Source organism: Eleutherodactylus coqui, chromosome 13, assembly GCF_035609145.1.
Source record: "Eleutherodactylus coqui strain aEleCoq1 chromosome 13, aEleCoq1.hap1, whole genome shotgun sequence".
Taxonomy (NCBI): domain Eukaryota; kingdom Metazoa; phylum Chordata; class Amphibia; order Anura; family Eleutherodactylidae; genus Eleutherodactylus; species Eleutherodactylus coqui.
The window spans coordinates 1,623,855-1,641,696 of NC_089849.1; the positions used below are offsets into that span (position 1 = coordinate 1,623,855).

General features: G+C 52.1%; 1 protein-coding gene across 1 annotated transcript in view; it reads right to left on the bottom strand.

Annotated features, from left to right (window-relative positions):
• The window catches only part of ARFGEF2 (ADP ribosylation factor guanine nucleotide exchange factor 2), a 52,469-nt gene that overhangs the window by 14,177 nt on the left and 20,450 nt on the right, over window positions 1–17,842 (bottom strand). The window contains exons 13-32 of the mRNA XM_066586468.1: window positions 17,329–17,437; window positions 17,040–17,235; window positions 16,845–16,956; window positions 12,093–12,298; window positions 11,900–11,984; window positions 11,656–11,827; window positions 9,512–9,663; window positions 9,315–9,443; window positions 8,994–9,152; window positions 7,886–8,036; window positions 7,710–7,809; window positions 4,225–4,265; window positions 3,982–4,151; window positions 2,450–2,601; window positions 1,602–1,774; window positions 1,363–1,523; window positions 1,147–1,277; window positions 794–923; window positions 295–430; window positions 7–145 (exon numbers count right to left, since the gene is read on the bottom strand). Of these exons, the coding sequence (XP_066442565.1) occupies window positions 7–145; window positions 295–430; window positions 794–923; window positions 1,147–1,277; window positions 1,363–1,523; window positions 1,602–1,774; window positions 2,450–2,601; window positions 3,982–4,151; window positions 4,225–4,265; window positions 7,710–7,809; window positions 7,886–8,036; window positions 8,994–9,152; window positions 9,315–9,443; window positions 9,512–9,663; window positions 11,656–11,827; window positions 11,900–11,984; window positions 12,093–12,298; window positions 16,845–16,956; window positions 17,040–17,235; window positions 17,329–17,437 (2,804 nt within the window). The remainder of the gene's footprint in view (window positions 1–6; window positions 146–294; window positions 431–793; window positions 924–1,146; window positions 1,278–1,362; window positions 1,524–1,601; window positions 1,775–2,449; window positions 2,602–3,981; window positions 4,152–4,224; window positions 4,266–7,709; window positions 7,810–7,885; window positions 8,037–8,993; window positions 9,153–9,314; window positions 9,444–9,511; window positions 9,664–11,655; window positions 11,828–11,899; window positions 11,985–12,092; window positions 12,299–16,844; window positions 16,957–17,039; window positions 17,236–17,328; window positions 17,438–17,842) is intronic.

A 17,842-nucleotide genomic window follows, 5' to 3' on the forward strand; every position in this document is an offset into this window, starting at 1 on the left:
ACTTACACACTTGGGATGGTGGTCCTGAAGATATCCAACATACAGCTACATGTCTGGTCCCAAACCTCCGGACTGAACTTCTCTCCATTCAGTATGACCAGGTTCTCCAGACAGTTGGTCCCCGACCTTGCCAACTGCTCATTATCTGCAGGGTACAGACAAGAGTTACCGGAGGTGTAAATCTGTGAAGACATCTGACCAACCTGCCCTGGTCACCCTGTACCCGACTGGCACAATCATCCACGTGCCTAAGGTCACCAACTCCACTACTAATGCCCGATGCAGGGGTCTCACCTTGCTTCACACACCAATGTAGCTGAGTAAAGATATCGGAGAGCAGAACGCCGTTCAGGGCCTCATAGAACTGAGTGAAAACGTCGCAGATGGCGTAGAGGGCGTGGTTACAGGTCGTCGTCATCCACTCCGACTTCTGCAAAGACAAAGACTGCATTGAAGAGCCGCCGAGTCCTCATGACAGGAGAGGGAAGTGAGACCCGGCGCTCCAAGGGTTACAGCCAGATTAAAAAGGTTTGCAGCTCAGCTCGGTGAATACAAGTGGCTTCGGCGCTTCAGGGGAAGCTAATGCCTAACGCCTGAGCGCCCGCTTGTTGTCCTGCAGTGGGACGATACTGGACATTTAGGGATGTCAGAGGAGAGGGGTTCCAGCCGATCACTATAAGACACTGGCCTTCTAGCATTAGGAAAGCGCACACTCCGCTCTGACATCATAGGGGTGACATCCAGTGCAGATGACAATTAGAGGGACCCTGTAGATCTGGGGTGTCTTTCTCACCTCAATTTGCTGCTCCGGGAGTTTCATATTGTCAAATATTCGGAACACAATGCGGAAGAGGTCGTGCCACCACTGGTTCTCAAAGGTGTGCCCATAACTCTTCATGATCTCAAACATGACGGTGAGCCCCCTGCAAAAGAGCAGAGCGACATACAAGAACATTAGACTCCCCATTACAGGTCCAACGGCCCGCGCTGGAGACACCAGTCAGTTCCCGCTTCGGGGGGGGGGGGGGGGGGCGCCCTCTTGCACGGGCCAATTATCGTTCATCCGGCAGTTTATGCATACATAAAAACTAGACAACGATTGTCCGTAAAAAGGGCCCTTAGGTGCCCGGAGCGGCCAGGTATTACCTTGTGCGGACATCCAGCTTACACCGGTTGATGATGCAGGAGAGCTCAAAAAGGATGGGAAACCAACCACGGACCCAGACTCTGTCCGCGGGGGCCACATTCATGTCATCGCTGGTGTACTCCCTCAGCGCCTGCAGGAGATACTACTGTAAACGGCGGTGGAGACTGCGAATGTTCACGAGAATATAGAAGACAAGGGTTCGCAACATCACCCACCTGAGGCTTGTCCGACACGTACTTTGCACAGTAGCGGATGAGTCTAATGGCCTCCATGCTGGTGTCTGGGAAAGCTGAGTTACAAGCAAACTCCGACAAACACTTCACAGCGTCCTGGAAAGAGTCAATGGCCGCCGGGAAATGGTGCTGGAAAACATTGGCTGAGGAGAGAGATGGCCGTGAGCCCACAGGGGTCCTACAGATAGATCTACACGGACACGGGCAGGCCGACTACTTACTGACTATGTGATTCACCGTCTGGAACGTCAGCTCCACCAGGTTCCCATTTGTGTCAGAAGCCGACTGATAAAATACTGCAAAAATGTTTTTCCACCCAGAGCGGATGTTCCCAGCCTGCATATTGACCATCTGCGTCAGGCAGCGGATCACCATGTCCCGGATAGTGGGAGACCTGGAAATACAGCAAGAATTGGACCACTCAGCATCTCACTTATCGGCTTGTATTAAAGACCAGTGTTCTAGCCCGACCCACAGAGATCCACTGACCCCCTTCCCCCCAGTCACAGCCCCACAGGAATCCAAGACCCAGCCCCCCCCCCCCCTGGTCACAGCCCCAAGGGGATCCACTGCCCCCCCCCCCCCAGTCACAGACCCATAGGGATCCACTGCCCCACAGGAATCCAATGACCCAGCCTCCCCTGGTCACACCCCAAGGGGATCCACTGCCCCCCCCCCCCCCCCCAATCACAGCCCCACAGAGATCCACTGCCCCCTCCCCCCCCAGTCACAGACCCATAGGGATCCACTGCCCCACAGGAATCCAATGACCCAGCCTCCCCTGGTCACACCCCAAGGGGATCCACTGCCCCCCCCCCCCCCCCAATCACAGCCCCACAGAGATCCACTGACCCTCAGCCACAGCCACCACCAACACCCCCAAGTACCAGCTGGATAAAGATCTGCTGAGCCCCCACTACTCGCAGCACTGCGGGGATCCAGCCTTCTGCAGCTTCAGCTCATTGGGCCTGCAGTCGGGTGGGGATACTCATTCAAAAATGGCTGTAGATTGACAATTGGATACTGTGCTGTCAGACGCAACAATCCTAATGACACCCAAAGCTCTTACCGGTTTTTCTTCATAATGTGCTCAAAAGGACGCAAGAAATCCTTCTGGAAGCGGAAATTGGCCAATTCATCTTTTTCCAAAAACTTCATGGATAATTGTCTGAGAGAATCCACAGCAAATATGGCCACATCTTCATTAGGGTTACAGCCGACCTGCCGGGGGGGACACAGAGACCGAGGGCCTAGTCACACCAAGCAATTTGCGCTACGTATTCTGCATGTGTCGTACGCGGTGAATGGAACCCACTGATTTCCAACGGGTTTGTTCGCGTGAGCATATTTGGCGCGCATTATATTTGTGCAACCCCCCCCCCCCTAACTTGCAGCATGTTCAGTTTCCGTGTGTATTGAAAACAAAAGCAGCATGCTGGTGCGCTACGCAGGCCATGCAAGCAACAGCGCACAGAAGAGAAACCGGCCCAACACTGCTGGCACAAGTCCAACAAGCCAGCACCAGTCAGAATGAGGACGAGGGTCCCTAAAACGCATCCTGCTTCCGCAGACAAGGTGGTGGCCAGCAGGCCCCGGGCACACGGCTACATGCCACCACACCAATGCCTGCATGGCGACTGAACACAAGTCCACGACTCCCAATATTACAGGAGAGGCAGCTACTTCACAGGGTCGAGTATCATGAACCGCAGGTCTGAGGACTTTCATGTCTAGTGCTTCCACTCCTCAGCCTCTTCCCCAGTAGAGGCCGCCTCAAGGAGACTGACACTAGCAAGCGTCTGCCTCTCCGAAGAAAAGGTGGGAAAAGAATGCACGGACCCCCAACAGGAGTATCTGCTATTGAAAGGCGGCAGTGAGATCTGATCACACTTGTCCTGGTAGAGACCCCCTCAGTAGATGCGGCACCACTAGACGGAGACCCCCTCAGTAGATGCGGCACCACTAGACGGAGACCCCCTCAGTAGATGCGGCACCACTAGACGGAGACCCCCTCAGTAGATGCGGCACCACTAGACGGAGACCCCCTCAGTAGATGCGGCACCACTAGACGGAGACCCCCTCAGTAGATGCGGCACCACTAGACGGAGACCCCCTCAGTAGATGCGGCACCACTAGACAGAGACCCCCTCAGTAGATGCGGCACCACTAGACAGAGACCCCCTCAGTAGATGCAGCACCACTAGACAGAGACCCCCTCAGTAGATGCAGCACCACTAGACAGAGACCCCCTCAGTAGATGCAGCACCACTAGACAGAGACCCCCTCAGTAGATGCGGCACCACTAGACAGAGACCCCCTCAGTAGATGCGGCACCACTAGACAGAGACCCCCTCAGTAGATGCAGCACCACTAGACAGAGACCCCCTCAGTAGATGCGGCACCACTAGACGGAGACCCCCTCAGTAGATGCAGCACCACTAGACAGAGACCCCCTCAGTAGATGCGGCACCACTAGACGGAGACCCCCTCAGTAGATGCAGCACCACTAGACGGAGACCCCCTCAGTAGATGCGGCACCACTAGACTAAATGCAGAACAGATAGCGAAATCCAAGGCAGAGACTCCCAGTATTTCGGTCACCTTGTTGAAGTGGTCGCCGATCACTTGCCATATCCTTGACCACTGCAGCCGGATGCGGTTCATATTGTAGTAGGAGATCTCCACAATCTTCTGCAGGCTGAACATACGGGGTTGGTGGATTGAGGCCAGTTCATCCATAGACACCGCACACAACCAGCGCACAAAGTCAACTGCAAGACAAAGCAGAGGAGGAAGCAGACCCCACGCACACCGGAGACCCCCACACTAAGTGCCAACACCTACCTATAGCGTATCCATCCAGCCGCGTGGAGCCGGTGAAGATCCTGCCGGGACAGATAAAGCACATTACTCCCAAGAAGCATGGGGACACCCATCATCCAACCCACCTCTACGGGATGGGGGGGGGAGCCCAACTGTGATATACAGGAGATTTATGGTATCCGCCCCACTGAGAGTAACGAGAGGAGTATACGGGGGATATACGGTATCCACCCCACTGAGAGTAACAAGAGGAGTATACGGGAGATATATGGTATCCGCCCCACTGATAGTAAAGAGAGGAGTATACAGGAGATATATGGTATCCGCCTTACTGAGTAACGGGAGGAGTATACAGAAGATATATGGTATCCGCCCCACTGATAGTAACGAGAGGAGTATACGGGGGATATACGGTATCCACCCCACAGAGTAACAAGAGGAGTATACGGGAGATATATGGTATCCGTCCCACTGATAGTAAAGAGAGGAGTATACAGGAGATATATGGTATCCGCCTTACTGAGTAACGGGAGGAGTATACAGAAGATATATGGTATCCGCCCCACTGATAGTAACGAGAGGAGTATACGGGGATATACGGTATCCGCCCCACTGATAGTAAAGAAAGGAGTATATGGGAGATATATGGTATTCGCCTTACTGAGAGTAACGGGAGGAGTATACAGGAGATATATGGTATCCGTCCCACTGATAGTAACGAGAGGAGTATACGGGGGATATATGGTATCCGCCCCACTGAGAGTAACGAGGGGAGTATACAGGAGATATATGGTATCCTCCCCACTGATAGTAACGAGGGGAGTATACAGGATATATATGGTATCCTACCCACTGAGAGTAACAAGAGGAGTATACGGGAGATATATGGTATCCTCCCCACTGAGAGTAACCAGGGAAGTATACAGGAGATATATGGAATCCACCCCACTGATCGTAATGAGAGGAGTATACAGGAGATATATGGTATCCGCCTTACTGAGAGTAACGGGAGGAGTATACGGGAGATAAATGGTATCCGCCCCACTGATAGTAAACAGAGGAATATACGGGAGATATATGGTATCCTCCCCACTGATAGTAATGAGAGGAGTATACAGGAGATATATGGTATCCACCCCACTGATAGTAATGAGAGGAGTATACGGGAGATATATGGTATCCTCCCCACTGATAGTAATGAGAGGAGTATATGGGAGATATATGGTATCCGCCTTACTGAGAGTAACGGGAGGAGTATACAGGAGATATATGGTATCCTCCCCACTGATAGTAACGAAAGGAGTATACGGGGGATATATGGTATCCTCCCCACTGAGAGTAACAAGAGGAGTATACGGGAGATATATGGTATCCTCCCCACTGAGAGTAACGAGGGAAGTATACAGGAGATATATGGTATCCTCCCCATTGATAGTAATGAGAGGAGTATATGGGAGATATATGGTATCCGCCTTACTGAGGGTAACGGGAGGAGTATACAGGAGATATATGGTATCCTCCCCACTGATAGTAACGAGAGGAGTATACGGGGGATGTATCCTCCCCACTGAGAGTAACAAGAGGAGTATAAGGGAGATATATGGTATCCTCCCCACTGAGAGTAACAAGAGGAGTATATGGGAGATATATGCTATCAGCCCTACTGAGAGTAACGAGAGGAGTATACGGGAGATATATGGCATCCGCCCCACTGATAGTAAAGAGAGGAGTATACGGGAGATATATGGCATCCTCCCCACTGAGAGTAACGAGAGGAGTATACGGGAGATATATGGTATCCGCCCCACTGATAGTAAAGAAAGGAGTATATGGGAGATATATGGTATCCGCCTTACTGAGAGTAACGAGAGGAGTATACGGGAGATATATGGCATCCTCCCCACTGATAGTAAAGAAAGGAGTATACGGGAGATATATGGCATCCTCCCCACAGAGTAATGAGAGGAGTATACGGGAGATATATGGTATCCACCCCACTGATAGTAAAGAGAGGAGTATACGGGAGATATATGGTATCCTCCCCACTGAGAGTAACGAGAGGAGTATACGGGAGATATATGGTATCCGCCGCACTGATAGTAAAGAAAGGAGTATATGGGAGATATATGGTATCCGCCTTACTGAGAGTAACGGGAGGAGTATACAGGAGATATATGGTATCCGACCCACTGATAGTAACGAGAGGAGTATACGGGGGATATATGGTATCCTCCCCACAGAGTAACGAGAGGAGTATACGGGAGATATATGGTATCCGCCCATCTGATAGTAAAGAGAGGAGTATACGGGAGAAATATGGTATCCGCCCCACTGATAGTAACGGGAGGAGTATACAGCAGATATATGGTATCAGCCCCACTGATAGTAACGGGAGGAGTATACGGGGGATATATGGTATCCTCCCCACTGAGAGTAACAAGAGGAGTATACGGGAGACATATGGGTAACGAGAGGAGTATACAGGAGATATATGGTATCCGCCCCACTGATAGTAAAGAGAGGAGTATACGGGAGATATATGGTATCCCCCCCACTGATAGTAAAGAAAGGAGTATATGGGAGATATATGGTATCCGCCTTACTGAGAGTAACGGGAGGAGTATACAGGAGATATATGGTATCCGCCCCACTGATAGTAATGAGGGGAGTATATGGGAGATATATGGTATCCGCCTTACTGAGAGTAACGGGAGGAGTATACAGGAGATATATGGTATCCTCCCCACTGAGAGTAACAAGAGGAGTATACGGGAGATATAATGGTATCCTCCCCACTGAGAGTAACGAGGGAAGTATACAGGAGATATATGGTATCCTCCCCACTGATAGTACTGAGAGGAGTATATGGGAGATATATGGTATCCGCCCTACTGAGAGTAACGAGAGGAGTATACAGGAGATATATGGTATCCTCCCCACTGATAGTAAAGAAAGGAGTATATGCGAGATATATGGTATCCGCCTTACTGAGAGTAACGGGAGGAGTATACAGAAGATATATGGTATCCTCCCCACTGATAGTAACGAGAGGAGTATACGGGGGATATATGGTATCCGCCCCACTGATAGTAACGAGAGGAGTATACGAGGGATATATGGTATCCGCCCCACTGAGAGTAACAAGAGGAGTATATGGGAGATATACGGTATCCGCCCCACTGATAGTAATGAGGAGTATATGGGAGATATATGGTATCCGCCCTACTGAGAGTAACGAGAGGAGTATACAGGAGATATATGCTATCCTCCCCACTGATAGTAAAGAGAGGAGTATACGGGAGATATATGGCATCCTCCCCACTGAGAGTAAGGAGAGGAGTATATGGGAGATATATGGTATCCTCCCCACTGAGAGTAACGAGAGGAGTATAAAGGAGATATAACGTATCCGCTCCACTGATAGTAACGAGAGGAGATTATAGGAGATATATGGTATCTGCCCCACTGATAGCGAAAAGTATACAGTAAATATAAAATATCCTCACCGGTCCACAGCGACGACAACACTCTGTGAGCTGGTCTCTCCCACAGACTCTTGGATGCTCGCTATTTGCTTCTTGTCCGCCCCACCGCCCACCAAAGTACCTAAAGTAAATAAGGTGTGAGAATCATTCAGCATAACAGGCCTACCCCTCTCTGGGGACCATGGAGGAAAGCTTACCTAGTCCCAGGCCCATGAACTCATCCCCTCCAGTGGTGTAGCTCTTCACGATGTATTCTCGTTCTCGTCCGCCGCCCCCCGAGATGTAGCGCGTTTTAACTCCTGTCCCAATCAGCTGAGCCAGTTCTAACTGACTGATGCACTTCAGGACCTAAGATGGTGGAGACACAGAGGAGCTGCTCAAGGGCGGACATCCCAAACCCCGCATGAAAAGAGAGCCGCTCAAGGGCGGACGTCCCAAACCCCGCATGAAAAGAGAGCCGCTCAAGGGCGGACGTCCCCCTACTCCCCCGCATAAGAAAAGAGCCGTTCAGGGGTGGACGTCCCCACCTCCATGAGAAGAGAGCCGCTCAAGGGCGGACGTCCCCACCCCCATGAGAAGAGAGCCGCTCAAGGGCGGACGTCCCCACCCCCATGAGAAGAGAGCCGCTCAAGGGCGGACGTCCCCACCCCCATGAGAAGAGAGCCGCTCAAGGGCGGACGTCCCCACCCCCATGAGAAGAGAGCCGCTCAAGGGCGGACGTCCCCACCCCCATGAGAAGAGAGCCGCTCAAGGGCGGACGTCCCCACCCCCATGAGAAGAGAGCCGCTCAAGGGCGGACGTCCCCACCCCCATGAGAAGAGAGCCGCTCAAGGGCGGACGTCCCCACCCCCATGAGAAGAGAGCCGCTCAAGGGCGGACGTCCCCACCCCCATGAGAAGAGAGCCGCTCAAGGGCGGACGTCCCCACCCCCATGAGAAGAGAGCCGCTCAAGGGCGGACGTCCCCACCCCCATGAGAAGAGAGCCGCTCAAGGGCGGACGTCCCCACCCCCATGAGAAGAGAGCCGCTCAAGGGCGGACGTCCCCACCCCCATGAGAAGAGAGCCGCTCAAGGGCGGACGTCCCCACCCCCATGAGAAGAGAGCCGCTCAAGGGCGGACGTCCCCACCCCCATGAGAAGAGAGCCGCTCAAGGGCGGACGTCCCCACCCCCATGAGAAGAGAGACGCTCAAGGGCGGACGTCCCCACCCCATGAGAAGAGACACGCTCAAGGGCGGAAGCCACCCCCCCCCCCCCCCCTTTCCATGAGAAGAGAGCTGCCCCCCCATCAGAGGAGAAGTACTCACCTCATGCCAGGAGTTACCAAGATAGTTGCCATCAGTATGTGCCACAGTGATGAGAGTCTTGATGGTGTCAATATTCTTCTGCTTCATTTCTGTGATGCTGGAGCTGGCGGTCAGCAGGGAGAAGCGCGCCAGGGCCTGCACGTACGCGTCTCGCTCCAGCTTCCCAGAGAAAGGGAAACCAAGTCAGGTGCAGGAAACTAAACGGCTACAGCAGTAACCACCCCCCCCCCCCCCCAACGCCAACCAGTCATCCCATACATGACCACTAGAAGGCAGTGCGTAGGGAGTAATACTTTACCCCAGAGGTGCCCGTCCACTCACCTGCATGCCAAAGATACAGGAGATCCTGATGGCACAGCGGATGCCCTCCAAACACAGATTGGTGACATCATTATCATCGCAGTCCTGGAGGCCGATGCTGTAAGCCGCCAGGAGCGGCGTCCACACGAGCTGCGGAGACCGTCAGATATTAGCACAAGTCCTACTCGCCTGCTGATACACATCGAGACCCCACTTACCTTAAACATGGGTCTGACATGCTCCAGGTGGGTGGCACTGGTGAACGATGCCTTGGCATGACTCACAGCTTCCATAAGTGCCTTGGCTGTTTTTGCCATCTGCTCCATTTCCATGTTGTATAACAAGCGACGCTCCTTCTCATTTGCCGCACCTGAAAATTAGAACAAAAGGAGAGGCACACCTTACACCGAAAGGTTGTCAGAGCCCCGCCCCACTACTACTGCCTACCAGCCCCTATATATCCTACCCAAAAGGTTGTCAGAGCCCCGCCCCACTTCTACTGCAGACCAGCCCCTATATATCCTACCCAAAAGGCTGTCAGAGCCCCGCCCCACTACCGACCAGCCCCTATATCCTACCCAAAAGGTTGTCAGAGCCCCGCCCCACTACCACTACTGACCAGCCCCTATATCCTACCCAAAAGGTTGTCAGAGCCCCGGCCCACTACTACTGCCGACCAGCCCCTATATATCCTACCCAAAAGGTTGTCAGAGCCCCGCCCCACCACCACTACTGACCAGCCCCTATATATCCTACCCAAGAAGTTGTCAGAGCCCCGCCCCACTACTACTGCCGACCAGCCCCTATATATCCTACCCAAAAGGTTGTCAGAGCCCCGCCCCACCACCACTACTGACCAGCCCCTATATCCTACCCAAAAGGTTGTCAGAGCCCCGGCCCACTACTACTGCCGACCAGCCCCTATATATCCTACCCAAAAGGTTGTCAGAGCCCCGCCCCACCACCACTACTGACCAGCCCCTATATTCTACCCAAGAGGTTGTCAGAGCCCCGCCCCACTACTACTGCCGACCAGCCCCTATATATCCTACCCAAAAGGTTGTCAGAGCCCCGCCCCACCACCACTACTGACCAGCCCCTATATATCCTACCCAAGACGTTGTCAGAGCCCCGCCCCACTACTACTGCCGACCAGCCCCTATATATCCTACCCAAAAGGTTGTCAGAGCCCCGCCCCACCACCACTACTGACCAGCCCCTATATATCCTACCCAAAAGGTTGTCAGAGCCCCGCCCCACCACCACTACTGACCAGCCCCAAATATATCCTACCCAAAAGGTTGTCAGAGCCCCGCCCCACTACTACTGCCGACCAGCCCCTATATATCCTACCCAAAAGGTTGTCAGAGCCCCGCCCCACTACCACTACTGACCAGCCCCTATATTCTACCCAAGAGGTTGTCAGAGCCCCGCCCCACTACCACTACTGACCAGCCCCTATATTCTACCCAAGACGTTGTCAGAGCCCCGCCCCACTACTACTGCCGACCAGCCCCTATATATCCTACCCAAAAGGTTGTCAGAGCCCCGCCCCACCACCACTACTGACCAGCCCCTATATATCCTACCCAAAAGGTTGTCAGAGCCCCGCCCCACCACCACTACTGACCAGCCCCTATATATCCTACCCAAAAGGTTGTCAGAGCCCCGCCCCACTACTACTGCCGACCAGCCCCTATATATCCTACCCAAAAGGTTGTCAGAGCCCCGCCCCACTACCACTACTGACCAGCCCCTATATTCTACCCAAGAGGTTGTCAGAGCCCCGCCCCACTACTACTGCCGACCAGCCCCTATATCCTACCCAAGAGGTTGTCGGCAGTAGTAGTGGGAAGGGGCTCAGACAACCTCTTGGGTAGGATATAGGGGCTGGTCGGCAGTAGTAGTGGGGCGGGGCTCTGACCAGCCCCTATATCTTACCGGAGAGGTTGTCAGAGCCCCGCCCCACTACTACCGAATAGCCCCTATATCCTACCCGAGAGGTTGTCAGAGCCCCACTACCACTACTGACCAGCTCCTATATCCTACCCAAGAGGTTGTCAGAGCCCCGCCGCATTATTACTGCCGACCAGCCCCTATATTCTACCCAAGAGGTTGTCAGAGCCCCGCCCCACTACTACTACCGACCAGCCCCTATATCCTACCCGAGAGGTTGTCAGAGCCCCGCCGCATTATTACTGCCGACCAGCCCCTATATCCTACCCGAGAGGTTGTCAGAGCCCCCCGTCCCCATCTAATACTGCTGACAACCTGTCTGTACATCATGTCTGAGAGGTAGTCACAGCCCCGCCCCCTCAACCACAGAGGCAGCACTGAATAAGGTATTATATTGATCACTAACTTGGCTTAGCGGATTTGTTGGTAATCGTATGCTCCTTTGTCTCCTTCATCGCAATCTTCTTATCTTCAATCTCATCAAAGATGGCGGACAGATACTCCTCGGGAAGGTCCTTGCTGTCATTAATACCACGGTTCATTTTAATATATTGTTCCTTTGTCATTTTATTCTTGACCTGTGAAAAATGATAGTCAGCTCAGTGGTCAAGGCAGAGAAGGGACGGGAGGCTGCAGCAGATGACCCCCACCTGTGGGCTGTGCAGATCCGTAGTCAGCATGATGATGGAATAGGCCAGGACGTAGGCAGTGTCCGCACTGGCGAAGAGCGTCTGTCTGTGGGAAAGGAAACATGGCTCAGCGCTTATGGGGCCCCCATCATGTGACTGCTGGGATGAAGGGACCCCATATCTACCCCTGATCACATGACTTACACCAACTTACCCCTGATTACACTCCAGATATCTTGCGGCAAATTTCTCCATTAGTCGGTCAATTTTCTGGGCTTCTCCCGGCAGACGGAAGCCTTCGAGGAAGAGGCGCAGCGCAGATACGAAGTCCTTGTCGCAGAAGTCCAGCTGGTCCACGTAGGCGTACATCACCTCCCTGTTAAAGCGGTTGTTCTCTCCCAGAAACTCCCCGATCGTCGTCTACGTCAGAGAGAAGCGAGCATTCAGAGCGATCATCAGCCCTGCAACGCTCCCTGTGCAGCTTAGGGGTCCCAGATGTGGCCCCCACTGAGCAGAATGCTCTTCCACATCCCAGTGACATATGACAGCAATACCCACCCGAGTCTAGCAGCCACAAAGTCCAGTAACCCGCAGTGACTATTACTGGGGCGTTCAGAGAAGGTCTCCTATAGATCTGCTGTGTGACATTATGATCAGGGGCCAGAGGTCTCCTATAGATCTGCTGTGTGACATTATGATCAGGGGCCAGAGGTCTCCTATAGATCTGCTGTGTGACATTATGATCAGGGGCCAGAGAAGGTCTCCTATAGATCTGCTGTGTGACATTATGATCAGGGGCCAGAGAAGGTCTCCTATAGATCTGCTGTGTGACATTATGATCAGGGGCCAGAGAAGGTCTCCTATAGATCTGCTGTGTGACATTATGATCAGGGGCCAGAGAAGGTCTCCTATAGATCTGCTGTGTGACATTATGATCAGGGGCCAGAGGTCTCCTATAGATCTGCTGTGTGACATTATGATCAGGGGCCAGAGAAGGTCTCCTATAGATCTGCTGTGTGACATTATGATCAGGGGCCAGAGAAGGTCTCCTATAGATCTGCTGTGTGACATTATGATCCGAGGGCCAGAGGTCTCCTATAGATCTGCTGTGTGACATTATGATCCGAGGGCCAGAGGTCTCCTATAGATCCGCTGTGTGACATTATGATCAGGGGCCAGAGGTCTCCTATAGATCCGCTGTGTGACATTATGATCAGGGGCCAGAGGTCTCCTATAGATCTGCTGTGTGACATTATGATCAGGGGCCAGAGGTCTCCTATAGATCTGCTGTGTGACATTATGATCAGGGGCCAGAGGTCTCCTATAGATCTGCTGTGAGACATTATGATCGGGGGGCCAGAGAAGAGGTCTCCTATAGATCTGCTGTGAGACATTATGATCAGGGGGCCAGAGGTCTCCTATAGATCTGCTGTGTGACATTATGATCCGAGGGCCAGAGGTCTCCTATAGATCTGCTGTGTGACATTATGATCAGGGGCCAGAGGTCTCCTATAGATCTGCTGTGTGACATTATGATCAGGGGCCAGAGGTCTCCTATAGATCCGCTGTGTGACATTATGATCAGGGGCCAGAGAAGGTCTCCTATAGATCTGCTGTGTGACATTATGATCAGGGGGCCAGAGGTCTCCTATAGATCCGCTGTGTGACATTATGATCAGGGGCCAGAGAAGAGGTTTCCTATAGATCCGCTGTGGCATTATCAGGGGGCTAAAGAAGAGGTCTCCTATAGATCTGATGTGCATTATGATCAGGGGGCAGTTCCCCTATAGATCTGCTGTGACTTTATGATCAGGGAGCCAGAGAAGAGGTCTACTATAGATCGGCTTTGACGCTTATATCAGGGGGTTGTAGAAGAGGTCTACTATAGATCTGCTGTGATGATATGATCAGGGGGGCAGAAGTCCCCTATAGATCAGCCGTGACATTATGATTAGGGGGGCCAGAGAAGAGGTCGCCTATAGATCCACTGTGACATTATGATCAGTAGGCCCGCGAAGAGGTCGCCTATAGACCCGCTGTGACATTGTGATCAGGGGGCTAAAGAAGAGGTCTCCTATAGATCTGATGTGCATTATGATCAGGGGGCTGGAGTTCCCCTATAGATCTGCTGTGACTTTATGATCAGGGAGCCAGAGAAGAGGTCTACTATAGATCCACTTTGACGCTTATATCAGGGGGCTGTAGAAGAGGTCTACTATAGATCTGCTGTGATATTATGATCAGGGGGGCAGAAGTCCCCTATAGATAAGCCGTGACATTATGATCAGGGGGCCAAAGAAGAGGTCGCATATAGATCCGCTGTGACATCATCAGGGGGCCAGAGGTCTCCTATAGATCCACTGTGACATTGTGATCAGGGGGCTAGAGAAGAGGTCTCCTATAGATCCGCTGTGACATTATGATCAGGGGGCTGCAGGTTCAACTGTGACATTATGATCAGGGGGCTAGAGAAGAGGTCTCCTATAGATCCGTTGTGACGTTATCAGGGGGCTGTAGAAGAGATTTTCTATAGATCTGCTGTGACATTATGATCAGGGGGCCAGAGAAGAGGTCTCCTATAGATCCGCTGTGACATTATGATCGGGGAAGCCAGAGGTCTCCTATAGATCCGCTGTGACATTATGATCAGGGGGCTGCAGGTCCCCTATAGATCAACTGTGACATTATGATCAGGGGCTAGAGAAGAGGTCTCCTATAGATCCGCTGTGACATTATCATCAGGGGGCTCTTGAATAGATCTACGGTGACATTATGATCAGGGGGCCAGAGGTCTCCTATAGATCCGCTGTGAAATCATGATCAGGAGGCAAGAGAAGAGGTCTCCTATAGATCTGATGTGCATTATGATCAGGGGGCAGTTCCCCTATAGATCTGCTGTGACGTTATGATCAGGGGAAGAGGTCTACTATAGATCCGCTTTGACGCTTATATCAGGGGGCTGTAGAAGAGGTCTAATATAGATCTGCTGTGATATTATGATCAGGGGGGCAGAAGTCCCCTATAGATCTGCTGTGATATTATGATCAGGGGGCCAGATGTCTCCTATAGATCCGCTGTGACATTATGATCAGTAGGCCAGAGAAGAGGTCGCCTATAGATCCGCTGTGACATCATCAGGGGGCCAGAGGTCTCCTATAGATCAACTGTGACATTATGATCAGGGGGCTAGAGAAGATGTCTCCTATAGATTTGCTGTGAAATTATCATCAGGGGGCTCTAGAATAGATCTACGGTGACATTATGATCAGGGGGCCAGAGGTCTCCTATAGATCCGCTGTGACGTTATGATCAGGGGGCCAGAGGTCTCCTATAGATCCGCTGTGACGTTATGATCAGGGGGCCAGAGGTCTCCTATAGATCCGCTGTGACGTTATGATCAGGGGGTCAGAGAAGAGGTCTCCTATAGATCCGTTGTGACACTATGATCAGGGGGCTGAAGAAGAGGTCTTCTATAGATGTGCTGTGACATTATCATCAGGGGGCCAGAGAAGAGGTCTCCTATAGATCCGCTGTGACATTATGATCGGGGGGCCAGAGGTCTCCTATAGATCCGCTGTGACGTTATGATCAGGGGGCCAGAGGTCTCCTATAGATCCGCTGTGACGTTATGATCAGGGGGTCAGAGAAGAGGTCTCCTATAGATCCGTTGTGACACTATGATCAGGGGGCTGAAGAAGGTCTTCTATAGATCTGCTGTGACATTATCATCAGGGGGCCAGAGAAGAGGTCTCCTATAGATCCGCTGTGACATTATGATCGGGGGGGCCAGAGGTCTCCTATAGATCCGCTGTGACATTATGATCGGGGGGCCAGAGGTCTCCTATAGATCTGCTGTGACATTATCATCAGGGGGCCAGAGAAGAGGTCTACTATAGAACTGCGGTGACATTATGATCAGGGGGCTAGGGAAGAAGTCTCCTATAGTTTCCGTTGTTATTATCAGGGGGCTGTAGAAGAGGTCAACTGTAGATCCGCTGTGAGGTTATGATCAGGGGGCTGTCGAAGAGGTCACGTATAGATCCGCTGTGATATTATGATCAGGTGGGCAAGAAGTCCTCTTATAGATCCGCTGTGACATTATCATCAGGGGGCCAGAGAAGATGTCTCCTATAGATACGCTGTGACACTATGATCAGGGGGCTGAAGAAGAGGTCCCCTATAGATCAGCTATGACATTATGATCAGGGGGGCCAGAGGTCTCCTATAGATATGATGTGACATTATGATTGGGGGGCTGGGGAAGAAGTCTCCTATAGATCTGCTGTGACAGTGTTATTAGGGAGCTGTAGAAGAGGTCTACTATAGATCCCCTGTGATATTATGATTGGGGGCCCCGATGTCACCTATAGATCTGCTGTCACATTAAGATTGGGGGGCTGGGGAAGAAGTCTCCTATAGATCTGCTGTGACAGTGTTATTAGGGAGCTGTAGAAGAGGTCTACTACAGATCCCCTGTGATATTATGATTGGGGGCCCTGATGTCACCTATAGCTCTACTGTCACATTAAGATGGGGGGCTGGGGAAGAAGTCTCCTATAGATCTGCTGTGACAGTGTTATTAGGGAGCTGTAGAAGAGGTCTACTACAGATCCCCTGTGATATTATGATTGGGGGCCCCGATGTCACCTATAGATCTGCTGTGACATTAAGATTGGGGGGCTGGGGAAGAAGTCTCCTATAGATCTGCTGTGACAGTGTTATTAGGGAGCTGTAGAAGAGGTCTACTATAGATCCCCTGTGATATTATGATTGGGGGCCCCGATGTCACCTATAGATCTGCTGTGACATTAAGATTGGGGGGCTGGGGAAGAAGTCTCCTATAGATCTGCTGTGATATTATGGGGGCTGTGACGGGAAAACAGGTCTAAAACTCTTTTTGCCGATTCCATGTTTTCAACCTCAGAACGCCGAAAGCTGCAATAGTAGGAATAGAAATGCCACATACAAAATCCAGGCGATCCTCCTGGTGCAGGAACTGTGCGATGTCCTGCGGGCTCGCTCCCAGCATGCCCTGCTCCTGCAGAAACTGGACTCCTCTCTTTGGTTTCTTGTTGAACCTGACAATGAAGAAAAGGCTCAGAATCCACAGAGGGGAAAGCGGACGACACGAGGCGATGGGTGCGACCGGACGGGGACTCACAGCTCAATTCCGTGCTCAATAATCTCCTTCTGCTGTTTGATGACTTCAAACTGTTCGGGGTCGTCAGGGACGGAGGACTGGGTGCTGCCGATGCCGGAGGAGGCGGTGGAGTCCAGGGAGCTGGGGCTGCTCCGCGGCACAGAGATTTCTGGAGTTTTATTTTCTCCACCCTCAAAATCAGAGGATTTCTCCTGCCCTGTAAGACAAGGGGTGTTATGTGTTGGCCGGACAGCGGCTCAGGGTCGTCCTCGGCTCAGCTCCAGCCGGCTGACACTCGCACACATCATACCCAGGTTGGACTGGTGGTTGGGGTTGACGTAGAGGTCCTTGCTCCACTCCACCATACACTTCAGGATGGACACCAGGCAATCCAGACCTTTCTTCCTGAGACTGAGCTCCTGCGGGGGACGAGGCAAAGGGACCATAGATTATAGTCCACTTCTGGAGCATCACAGCCAAGACCCCCGCCCCTGTCAACAAGCATAGTACAGATATGGCCCATCCGGGACCACCAGAGTCGAGATTCACGCCCTCCCTTGACAATGAGAACGGCACAGATTACAGTCCAGGACTACCATCTGCAATCTACCAACTAATCCCATGATCAGCAGCGAGCATGAAGGGGGTCGAACAAGCAGCACGGCCGTACTGAAGGATGTACATAGAGGTTGGCACCAGCTAGTGTACCTCCCCCTCGCCGATCCCTAGCTAAAGATTGTCCCAAGACCAGAGGGTCACGTTAAGGAGTTAAGTCCCACTAAGGTACCTTACCTGAGTTCAAAGATGGCAGACATGGGGGTTAA